At 36.6% G+C, this 12,750-nt stretch overlaps 1 protein-coding gene across 1 annotated transcript in view; it reads left to right on the top strand.

The window, feature by feature from the left end:
- The window catches only part of HMCN1 (hemicentin 1), a 543,718-nt gene that overhangs the window by 403,307 nt on the left and 127,661 nt on the right, over positions 1-12,750 (top strand). Inside the window, exons 58-65 of the mRNA XM_069546297.1 lie at positions 4,222-4,383; positions 5,329-5,442; positions 5,552-5,754; positions 6,055-6,136; positions 6,247-6,378; positions 6,708-6,857; positions 9,733-9,892; positions 12,539-12,663. Of these exons, the coding sequence (XP_069402398.1) occupies positions 4,222-4,383; positions 5,329-5,442; positions 5,552-5,754; positions 6,055-6,136; positions 6,247-6,378; positions 6,708-6,857; positions 9,733-9,892; positions 12,539-12,663 (1,128 nt within the window). The remainder of the gene's footprint in view (positions 1-4,221; positions 4,384-5,328; positions 5,443-5,551; positions 5,755-6,054; positions 6,137-6,246; positions 6,379-6,707; positions 6,858-9,732; positions 9,893-12,538; positions 12,664-12,750) is intronic.

Here is a 12,750-nt window from a genome sequence, read left to right on the forward strand (position 1 = left end):
AAATTGCTTCCCTAAAACCATACCATTTGTTTCCCAGCAGTGCTTGTTCTGGTTGGTCTCTAACCTTCAGTCTGTTGACCTCCAATGTTTCCCAACCCTCGGTGTCTTTACTTTCCTTCACATCCAGCCTGACCTTCATTGACCAGCATATTGATTACTGCTCTTAGCCCATGTCTTCTCAGTGCTCTTGCTTAATAAAAGCTCAGGTCCACATATAGCAACGCAACATACTGACTGCTTGATACCTACAAGATGACGTGCCAGGTGTTTTTATATATGTTATTTTACTTAATTATCTCAACCCCAGGTGGTTTGGTCCTATTATATATCTCTTTTACGGATGAAAAAGATGAGCCTCTGTGAGATAAACATGGCCAAAGTTACACAGCTGGCAAATACAAAACCAGTATTTTAACTCAGGTAGGCTGCAGTCCGTGGGGTCGCGAAGAGTCAGACAGACTGAGCGACTTCACTTTCCCTTTTCACTTTCATGCATTGGAGAAGGAAATGGCACCCACTCCAGTGCTCTTGCCTGGAGAATCCCAGGGACCAGGGAGGCTGGTGGGCTGCCGTCTATGGGGTCGCACAGAGTCGACACGATTGAAGTGACGCAACAGCAGCAGCAATCTGATTCCAGAGGCTTTAAGCTTAGCTGCTTTTGTGTATTACCTCTCAACTGAATTCTGTATGTATACCCAGTTAGGTAACCCTAGCTGGAGAAACTCTTGGCATCAGGAATATTGGAGTTATCAATTCACAGGTACTGCTTGAAATGAGCTCTTTATACTGGCTGGGGTGCATCCTTATGTCTCTACTTCAGAGTGACTCACACCTTCTCGAATGCCAGATGGCCCCTGTCTTAGCTCGGGCAGCCATTAACAAAATACCAGAGACTACGTGGTTAAACAAGAAGAGTTTATTTTCTCACCAGTCTGGAGGCTGGAAAGTCCAAGATCAAGGTTCCAGCAGGATTCAGCTTTGGTGAAGGCTCTTTCTGGCTTGAAGATAACCAGTTTGTCTTCATGAGGCCCTTCCATGAGCACACATGGACGGAAAAAGCAAGGAAGCTTTCAGCTGTCTTATTTTTATAAAGACAGTAATCTGGTAGGATCAGGCTTATGACCTTTATGACTTCATTTATGTTTCACTTCTTCAAGTCCCCGTCTTCAAATACAACCACACTGAGAGTTAGTGTTTTAGTATATGAATTTTTGGGGGACACAAACGTCAGTCCATCACAGCCCACCTCTTACTTTCAGTCAATACCCTTGCCTCCTGTTTTACAGGGAAAAGAGAAGGCGTATTGCAGAAACCACTTCTAATTCCTACCATCAAGTTGACAATATCAGCTGTGTCTGCTATTGCCATTTCTTCTTTCCTTCTGTTACAACACAGAATGGAAGAGTTCCTCTGCCTTCCAAAGGCTGACTTGGCTCTAGATCCCTGCCGCTACCCCCTCAGAAATCCCACAGTCTCCTCTCTTCCTCTCCAGTACTGAAATTCACACTTTTACTGGCTCTTTCCCAAGAGCACTTAAATTTACTTCTCTCTTCCCTCTTAAAAAATAAAAATAAACTCTCCCTTGGACCTAGTATTTCCCTTCAGCTGCCTCCCTCTCTTTGCCCCGATTTCAAAACAACCTCTAATCGCTGTGTATATTTACCATCTCCATCTCCTCACTCCTGCTCATTCCTCCCACCGCTACTCACCAGATTTCACCCCCACATCTCCAATGAAGCTGCTCACTGAATTCAAGAAATGACATCAAAAATCCAGTAGGCATTTTCCAGGCTTTATCTTTCTTACTTTTGAGCATTTGACATTCTTGAGCATTTGACTATCTTTTTCAAAATTTCTCTTCCTTTGGCTTATGTGATACCTACGCCCTTTATTTATATCTTTCCTTTCCAATCTCTCATTGCCAGTTTCCTTTGTTAGTTCCTCCCTTCCTACTTGACTATTACTCATTATTTTTCTAAGCCCTCAACCTCATTTCTTCAAGCTCTTCCTCACGCATCATGTGATCTCATGCATTCCCAAATTTCAGATACCATTTATGTGCGGATAGTTGGCAAAGTTTTATCTCCAGCCAGGTCACCCTCAGGAACTCTAGACTCTTCTATTCAGATATTTACTTCATATCAATACAAATGTGTGATAGTCATTCGTAAGACCACGTGTATGTAACTGAGCTTATTCCCTTTTCCCCAAAATGTGTTCCTCCTCCAGGGATCTGTGTCTCAGTAAAGGGAATCACCATCTTCCCACTGTTCAAGCCAGGAAAAGGAATGCCATCCTTGATTCCTCCTCCTCCTTAAACCTCACACGCAAAGCATTGAGTCCTGGATATTCTACCACAAAACATCCTGGATCCACTCACTCTTCTGTTCATTCCGACACCATCCTGAGCATAGCTCTGTAATCTTTTGCACTTATCACAGCAATAGTCACCTAACTGGTCTTTCTGAGTCCCTTTTAGCCTTCTCACCAATTCCCTCCACTGTGGCCAGATTGGTATCTTTTAAGTGAATTTTTGAGTAAACCATTCTTCTGCTTTCCTTCCCTTGGGCTATATTTCAGTGTTCTTAATGATGCCCAGAAAACCCTGTAGGACTTGATCCTACTTAGTCCTTGTATCTTGTCTACTCTCCAGCCTAACTCCCCAACAACCTTGCTCTTCAAACTCTGGTCAGGTCAGCCTTCTGGTGCCATATTCTTTTTCCCATTTGGACCATTGTATATGCCACGCTATCTTTCTGGAAGGTATCCCTGTTTTCTGTCTTCTTGGAGAACCCCATGGACAGAGGAACCTGACAGGCTACAGTCCACAGAGTCACAAAGAGTCGGACATGGCTGAGCAACTAGGCATGCACACTTGTAATTACAAGGCAGTATCAGATGGTGGCTAAGAAGAGGGCTCTAAACCAGACACCAGTCTCTCCCAGTGACTGTGAAACCTTAGGCAAGATGCTAATCTCTCTCTGTCTCAGCTTCCTCATCTATAATAAGAGGATAAGAACTGTATCTAACACATAAGTTTTACGAGCTTTCAATGAAATGGCATTATAAAGTGTTTAGTGCCTGGCACAGCATAATCACTCAAAAAAATGTTATCTGTCACTTTTTTGCTCAGTGTCACTACCACCAAATTATTCTTTATAGTCTATTATATTTTTGTACTGCATCAGCACTTAGCACAGCATCTGAAATAAGTATCAATGAATGGTCCTGAAAATTAGTGATTAAAAGTTTGATAGTAATATTTAAAAAGCAATTTTGTCTTTTTGATCTTTTTTTGATGCTGTTTTAATACCTCAATCTGAATATAATACATAGAAAGAATAATATAGAGTATAATATAATAATAGAATGTTACATTACATTCTTTATCTCATGTCTTACTATCTTTGCTAGCCTGAGCGAGACCTATCTCTGCCTTTAAATCTATTCATTCATTCATATATTCATTCATTTTTAATGCCCATTCCTCACTCCTGTTCCCACCCCAGCCCCACTTTGGAAGTCATTTGAATCCATAATATTATTCCTTCAATATGCATGTGTTCTCATAAAAACATTTATTGTTCCATAAATGTGTGTTTTAATACACATAATTGTCATTTGCATTGTTAATCTTATTTGTACTCTTCTTTTTTCTGTACTGCTTTTGCTTTTGGAATTCTTTTTTGGTGTTGAACAATAAGACGTTATATTGTTTATTTCTTAAATATTTTGCTCATCTTGAAAGTCATTTATTTACATTGTGGAAATTATCTGTATAATTTACAGATAGATACCCTAAAATAAAATGTCTAGTATTACTATAAACAAGAAAATAAAAACTTTAAGGATATAATATTAAAAGCCAGAATATTCAAATATATTTAATAAAAAGCAGTATTAGATCTTTGTACATTGACAAAACCATCTTAAGAACTTCCAATTACATTTTACAAATAAAATGCACAATAATTCTGCCTTTAAAAATTCTAGTATTTTCTTTCAATTGGAAAAAACAAAACTGATGTACATGAATTTGATGAAGGCATTAGGGAATTCTAAGAAGAAAGGTAAATAGTATCATTAACTCAGTGCTTTAGCAGAGTATAGTGGTTGGGCTTATATTAATAAATTGGAGTATGTATTATTGATAATCTCATTTTTTACTTTTAATATGTTTAATATTAACATATTTCACTTTTAATATATTTACTATTATAGTTCCTCCAAGTATCATTGGTCCTAACCCTGAAAATCTCACTGTTGTGGTGAACAATTTCATCTCTTTGACCTGTGAGGTCTCTGGTTTTCCACCTCCTGATCTCAGCTGGCTCAAGAATGAACAGCCTATCAAACTAAACACAAATGCTCTCATTGTGCCTGGTAAGGAACTTAGTACTCTTTTAAAGTAGGCAACACTTTCTCATTTTTCTTTATTTTTAATACAAATGGAATTTCAACTTAGTCTCTTTCCAGACTTTTGTCTTGCTACGTTCATTTGTTCACGTTCAATGCCTCTCTCTAGCCGTTTGGGGCTGTTAGGATGAAACCGTGTAGACTTTTATGAGTTGAGTGGGAATGTACAGTAACAAGGTCTGCTTCAGAAAATTATGAAATTTGGGAACAGAGCTGCTTACTAATCCCTTGGGGATGATAAGTTTACGAAATAGTGCTTTCATTGGATAAATTCACTGGTTGTTTTTAATCAGTACTAAAGCTCCTGAAGGGTAGATAAATTGACTAACAGAGGATAGCCACTTCCGTACCGTGGGAGATTTAAACCAGAAATACTTAACGTATACTGACTGTAGTACAATTATTGTTTACTCAGAAGAATCTGTATGAAACAGTTCTGTTATCCACATTTGGTTACTGGAGATAAATTTTTAATAATTTTTTCTTTTAGAAGGAAGCAGAGTAAGTAATGGGCTTACCTGGTTGCTTAGATGATAGAGTCTACCTGCAATGTGAGAGACCTGAGTTCAATCCCTGGGTGGGGAAGATCCCCTGCAGAAGGGAATGGCAACCCACTCTAGTATTCTTGCTGGAAAATTCCATGGACAGAGGAGACTGGTGGGTTATAGTCCATGTGGTCACAAAAAAGAGCCGGGCATGACTGAGTGCCTAGCACTTTAACTTTCAGAGTAATAATGAAAGGATCCAAGAAAACTGATTGAATTCTTTCATTTTGTATATGAAATGCTTCTATTAATATATATAGATTTCTCTCTAAGGGAAAGGATATATTTTGTTATTTATCTTGTTGATAAACTAGTTATTACAACAATTTCTATACCGCTCTTCAATTTGCACTGTATTTGCCCACAGGTGGTCGAACTTTGCAAATTATCCGGGCCAAGGTATCTGATGGTGGTGAATACACTTGTATAGCTATCAACCAAGCTGGGGAAAGCAAGAAAAAAGTTTCCCTGACTGTTTATGGTTTGTTTATACTCTTCTCATAAGAGTCTTTCATTTTTAAACTGGTATTAGGTATTTTCTATCTGCGCATCTTAATGGAAAAAACAAAACCTCTGTTTTCTTCCTTCAGTGCCCCCAAGCATTAAAGATCATGGAAGCGAATCTCTTTCTGTAGTTAATGTAAGAGAGGGGACCTCAGTATCACTGGAGTGTGAATCGAATGCTGTCCCGCCTCCAGTCATCACCTGGTATAAGAATGGACGGATGCTAACAGACTCTGCTCCCCTGGCGATTTTGGCCGATGGACAAATGCTGCACATCGCAAAAGCTGAGGTGCATCTTTTATTTTTGTTTGTATGTCATGCGTGACTCCTCGGTGGGATTATGGAAGAGAGAATTGGAAGTTGTATCTTTCCTTTACTACACTAAAAAATTATTTTCATTAAAAAAAATAACATCATCAATGCCATTATCTTCATTTTTTCACTTAAAAGAAAAAGCAGGATTGTAGAAGGCAATTAGGACTGGGGCATTTGAGCATAAAGATGACTGATGATTTAATCTACACTTGAACAGTGTGATTGGTCATCTGTAACTTAATGGAGCACATACAATAGTATCTTTTTCTTTTAGGTATCTGACACAGGCCAGTATGTATGTAGAGCTATAAATGTAGCAGGACGGGATGATAAAAATTTCCACCTCAATGTATATGGTGAGCATCTGCCTCTAATACAAGTCTTTTTTCCCCCAGATATGCAAATGAAAGAAAGTATCCTGAATTAATTTAATGAGGACACATGATTTTCTTCTGTCTTTTTACAGTGCCACCCAGTATTGAAGGGCCTGAAAACGAAGTCACTGTGGAGACAGTCAGCAATCCTGTTACTTTAACATGTGATGCTACTGGACTCCCACCTCCCTCCATAGCATGGTTGAAGAACCACAAACCCATAGGTAATGTAGCTGTGCATTTCTTATGATTGTTTTCTTTTGCTCCTCATTCATTAGGTTAATAAACTAACACATGTTCAGTACTGTGCACATAGCTATGTTTAGTTCAGAAAGCCTAATGTACTAGAATATAAACTTACAAAAGAGTCTTCATTTTACAGAGATTTTTCTCCTTGTCTTTTTCAAAAAATAAGGCGGTCCTTTAAAATCAAAGTACAAAGGGAGGACCTTTAAGAAATACATTTATCACATAAAGTCAGACATTTTTATGGTGAATTGTAGAGACATTAAAATAAAAGCTTTTTTATGATTTGCTTTGTTTCTACCACTAGAAAATTCTGGCTCACTGGAAGTTCATATTTTGTCTGGGGGAAGCAAACTCCAAATTGCCAGGTCCCAACATTCAGATAGTGGAAACTATACATGCATTGCCTCAAATATGGAGGGAAAAGCACAGAAAAATTACATTCTTTCAATTCAAGGTATGTGGGGTACACTCTGATCTGTCTTCAGTTTCCTTATTCCATTCTATTTATAGTACAAAATAAGTGTATATCTAAACAGATCATTTATAATTGATTCAAAATATCTCTTTTGTGTGTTTTGGATATTGTAGTCTTTTCAGTTTATTGAGATTTAAGTGATGTAAAGAACCATATCATTTTAGAGTACACAGCATAATGATTTGACTTCCAAAACATCTTTTTTTTTAAGATTTTGTTTCATGTGGACCATTTTTTAAAAGTCTTTATTGAATTTATTACGCTATTGCTTCTGTTGTTTTATGTTCTGGCTTTTTGGTCATGAGGCACAAGACACTTAGATCTTAGCTTCCCAGGCAGGGTTCAAACCTCTACTTTCTGCATTGTAAGGTGAAGTCTTAACCACTGGGGCATCAGGAAAGTCCTCAAAATATCTTTAGATAAACAAAAAATACTATGAATTTTCTGTCCTGCATTTACCAGTAGGTAGAGTTTTCATGAAAATGTACATAAATGTGAAGAAAAGAGTAGTAGAAATTTCAAAATCTGTTTTTCCATGTGTCCTGAACTGTGTACCTTCCTATAGTATGTTTACTTCTTCACTGAGAGCTGGAATAATTTATTTTGATACTAAGCCTATAGAGTCTCTACTTATATAGATATGTAAGATTTATCTCATGAAGAGATTAAATATGTCCTAATTACTGATCAAGGGATGGGTAAATGTAAATAATCGTGAATCTAATTGGAGGTGAGAATAAAGAGCATTGATTTATCCAAAAAATACTTAATTAACATCTATTATGTTCCAGCATAGAATTGAACGCTGCAGGGAGAACTTGCATCTTTTTGATGTTCAGCAAACCCTCGGATATTATAAATTGAAATGGAAGTCTAACTTGAAACCAAGTAGAAATGCTTGCTTTTTCCAATTTCATTATAGTTATTGTGAAAAGAATTTGTCCTAAGTTTGTCCAATGCAATTGTGAATATGTATTATCTACTTGCTGTGTGCTCTGCTGAAACTAACCACAGAAAAATTGAAATTTTTTCCAGTTTTATTGAAATATAATTGACATGTAACATTGTATAGGGCTTCCCATTCTTTACTCAGAGGTAAAGAATCCACCTGCCAATGCAGGAGACACGGGTTCAGTCCTGGGATGGATGCTTATAATCTTTATAGCTAAAATTTCCCAAAATAAATCACCTTCTATAATCTTTGTATTATCACAAGGAAGAGGAAATGGCAACCCACTCCAGTATGCTTGCCTGGGAAATCCCATGGACAAAGGGGCCTTCTGGGCTACAGTCCATGGGGTCGTAAAGAGTTGGACACCATGTAATGACTGAGCATGCACCAACATTATACAAGTTTAACGTGTACAACATAATGATTTTATATATGTATATGGTGCAAAGTGATCACCACAGTAAGATTAAAATCCATCCCCGAAAAATTGAAATTAAAGAAAAATCAAAATTAGTTTATGAGTATCAGTGGTTTTTCCTATTAGTGATGCTGAAGATTTTAGAAGCACAAAAGGAAATACAGCTGTTCAGAGATTCAGTGTCAGAAATTACATGCCTAATTTATGTTTAATGCATTAATAATAATAGATGCCACTCATGGAGTATATGGTATGATCAAAGATTTTTACCAGACATTTTGTATGTGTCTTAAGACTATATAGATGCTATATATGCACGAGGCCTAGTCCATGCTATGCCTTTGTTGTTGCTTTAGCTGCTAAGTTGTGTCTGACTCTTTTGCGACCCCATGGACTGTAGCCCGCCAGGCTCCTCCGTCCATGGGATTTCCCAGGCAAGAATACTGGAGTGGGTTATTATTTTCCTTCTTCAGGAAATCTTCCCAACACAGGGATTGAACCCACATCTCCTGCATTGGCAAGTGGGTTCTTTACCACTGAGCTACCCAAAAGCCTGCTTTCCTGTATTTGACACTTATTATGGGATGTCTCATTAGCATTCTTATTGATTCAACTTCTTTGGTAAATATAAATTTAGTATAATTATTCTTATCTTCTGGACAACTGAAATGAGATTTGGAGAGATTATGCAGTGGTGTCTTGGTAAATATCTAACAGTTGACTCTGCAAATAAAATGGTCTTGACTTGGAACCAGTCATCTGTCAATTTCTGTGGTGTGAGTATTTCCATGGTGGCCCATTTCAAGCTACCGCTTGAAATGATGGCACTGAACATGGAGTTGTAAAGATATGCAAATCTGGCTCTTGCAACTTGGTGTAAACTGCCTCCACTATATGAACCACACCACTGTAATTATTAAGAAGAGTAATTCAAATGTGTTTCTAATAGAATTGTCAACATTTTCATTATCCACTATTTCTTAATTGAATCATTAAAGTGAGGAAGAAAGATGCTAGTAAAAGAAATAGAGGTGATTGAATCTTGAATAATAAGCTATTTGTTGTTCAGAATAAAGAGCATTTAAACTGTATCATAGAGAAAGAAATACTCAATTCAGATACCTTCCTCAGACTTATGCTAAACTTTTATAAAACAGATTCTCCTGAACTGTATTAATTCTGAGCTATCTATTGAGGCTTTAATCAGGAGTGATTCTCTCTGGCCAGGAAGGGTGCTCATGAGGTAGATGTGTCAACAACCCCATGACTAAATAATTATATCAACTTACAGTATAACAAGAATATTGAAGTGATTCCTATACTTACTTTTCAAGTAATTTCTGACAATGGCAAGAGTTTGATCTTGAACCACAATCTAGGAAGAATATGACATAAAAATAGCATATTGTTCTATGATTCTGTTGTATTCATAGCATTTGCACTCTTATGCCTTGATAATGAAAGTCTTAATTATTTCTCCAAAGTTCCTCCAAATGTTGCTGATGCTGAGATTCCAAGTGAAGTCAGTGTCCTTCTTGGGGAAAATGTTGAGCTGGTCTGCAATGCAAATGGCATTCCCACCCCACTTATTCAGTGGCTTAAAGATGGAAAGCCCATAGTTAACAGTGAAACAGAAAGAATTCGGTATGTGTAAAAAGAATCTTTGTGTCATTAATTGTGTCTTCTACAATGCTTTATGCTTCAAATTTCACGTGAATAATAGTGAATTCAGTCTCTTTGGAACTTGGCTATCATTATATTCAGAAAGAAAAGGATACAGTTTTAGAGAGCTGGACACAGATATTCTCTTGGGAGAATCATTCAAAAATATCTGCATATGCATGTGTTCTTTGTCTTTATCTTTATCTTTCAACTCTGTTATAAAATCTCCCTACATGTTCATTTCTGCAAGTGTTAGTTAGCTGTTGTAGATTTTATTCCTCTAATTCCAGAACATTTATTCCAAAGTCTACATCATAAAAATAATTAGTTTTTCTTTCTTGCTAACATCAAATCAATTTCATCCTACAAACGATTCATCAGTCATCTCTTAGATGTGATTTTGTGTCCTAAAATCACCAGACCGCCAGACATGCCATAGTGCTTGGCTCATTTTGAAAGAAAGATACTATCATCATAACCTGGTTCATCCCTTGTAATGTGTCCAGATGCCGTTTTTAGTTGACTCTTCATGCCACAAACCTCATAGAGATGGAATGATAAATGTTACAGGCTTCCTGATACTTTCAACAAATGTATTTTGAAGGACAATCCATTATTCTATACTCTGCTGGATTATTTCTTCACAAAGTCTCATAATATATATACACCAGAGTAATTGTAATTACTTGAAGAATTATATATACCTTGCATGCACGCTTACTCACTCAGTCATGTCCGACTCTGCGACCCCACGGACTGAGGCCTGCCAGGCTCTTCTGTCTGTTGGATTTTTCAGGCAAGAATCCTGGAGTGGGTTGCCATTTCTTTCTCTAGGGGATTTTCCTGACTCAAGTATCAAACCCATGTCTCCTACATTGGCAGGTGGATTCTTTGCCACTGAACCACCTGGGAATCCCTTATATATACTTCAGCAGGCATTAATTAAATGTATTACAAACTTTATTACTTTGAACCAATATTTTAAATTTAGGGGTTTGCAGTATATTTTCTACTCAATGAATTAAATGTATACAATTTATGGAAAAATAAATTTTTTTCCTTGAAGTTTTATGTTAAAATTTAAATATTAGTCCCCTTTACAAAATTAGGTGAATTGCCAAATAATTTTTTAGCTTAGAGGTACATTTTGCATTTCACTTCTCTGGCTGGACATCCCTCAAAAGTTAACCAATATGTCATTATTTTTATTAAATCAGCTGTGATATCAACCTAGTTCCAAAACGAGTACTAGATAGTTGGTGGGACTTTAAGTTATTCTAAAAGGTAATATTTATACCTAGGAATTTAGGATCTATTACTTCTCCTCTTACATTAAGATCTCAAATATATTTATTCTTATTTTCAATTTTTTGATTATTTGTTCCCAGCTCCACAATATATGTAGGTTTGTGAGGGGGCCAATTTATCCACCAAATGAAATAATTTTTCCAAAGTTAACTTAGTGTTTTCCTTTAGTTGTGGCAGCTTGCTTTTTGTTTATTCACATGGTTAAACTCATGGAATTTAAAAATTTATGTTTTCAAAAATAAAAAATAAAATAGACCCAGATAATAAAATTATACTTCTCAATAATTATATTTAATAATATGATATAGTAGAAATGGAATATTTACTCTTGACCCTGGGAGAATGTAATAAAATGGCTATTATAAGAATAACCGTAGATAGTAATTTAACCTCTTTATAAAACATAGGAAGTTTTATTTGATAATAAATGGTGTGTGAATAGAATCAGTAATGTAATAATCTTAATTTAGATATTATTGATAATGTAATCATATTGTTAGTATTCACTATTATGTTATTCAAAGAGAAAGCTATAGCAATTTGTGGGAAAAAATTTGCAAATAACACCCATACATAAATACTAAGCTGTTGTCACTGTTTAAATAAGTTATTCCATCTTGCTCCTTCAGTTCAGTTCAGTCGCTCAGTCGTGTCCGACTCTGCGATCCCATGAACTGTAGCACGCCAGGCCTCCCTGTCCATCACCAACTCCCGGGGTTCACTCGGACTCATGTCCACTCGAGTCAGTGATGCCATCCAACCATCTCATCCTCTGTCATCCCCTTCTCCTCTTGCCCTCAATCTTTCCCAGCAGCGGGTTCTTTTCAAATGAGTCAGCTCTTTCTCATTAAGACTAATACTAAGTTGTTTATAGCTAGATTTTTCACTTTAATTTCTTATTAAAATATTATAAACATTCTTCAGTTTTTATACCAAAATTTTATAATTTTCATTTAATTCAAACCTTATATTGATAAGTAATGAAAAAACATTCTATTTCTGAGAAAAACATGCCTTTGCCCGTGATTTGGATAGAAAAGTTCCTGATGTTCATTTCCTTTTCCTCAGAAGGAGGCAGCGGGTGTATGGCACCCGGTACTGCAGAAGTTTAGCTGGTTACCTGAAACCACCTTCAGTTTCACTAGCTCTGATTTCCATGTACTTAATGAAAAAGATTTGGACCATTATATCCAAGATGAAGATGCATTTTAGCATGACTCTTTTTTTCTTTTTAAGAATATAATAATCCAAGTGAGTTTTCCAGGAATAGCTAGCTCCATAAAAATCATCTCAGTGCATCTGTTATTCTCTCTCCTACAGGGTGACTGCAGACGGCAGCACATTAAACATTTACGGAGCTCTCCCATCCGACAAGGGGAAGTACACGTGTGTTGCTACTAATCCTGCTGGAGAAGAAGACCGGATTTTTAATTTAAATGTCTATGGTAAATATGAAATTTCATCCTCTTTTGGTTATGCTGCCTTAGAATCTATCAGACGAAATAAAGCCATAGGTGTCTGAAGCATTTAGT

This window comes from Ovis canadensis, chromosome 12 (assembly GCF_042477335.2).
Source record: "Ovis canadensis isolate MfBH-ARS-UI-01 breed Bighorn chromosome 12, ARS-UI_OviCan_v2, whole genome shotgun sequence".
Taxonomy (NCBI): Eukaryota; Metazoa; Chordata; class Mammalia; order Artiodactyla; family Bovidae; genus Ovis; species Ovis canadensis.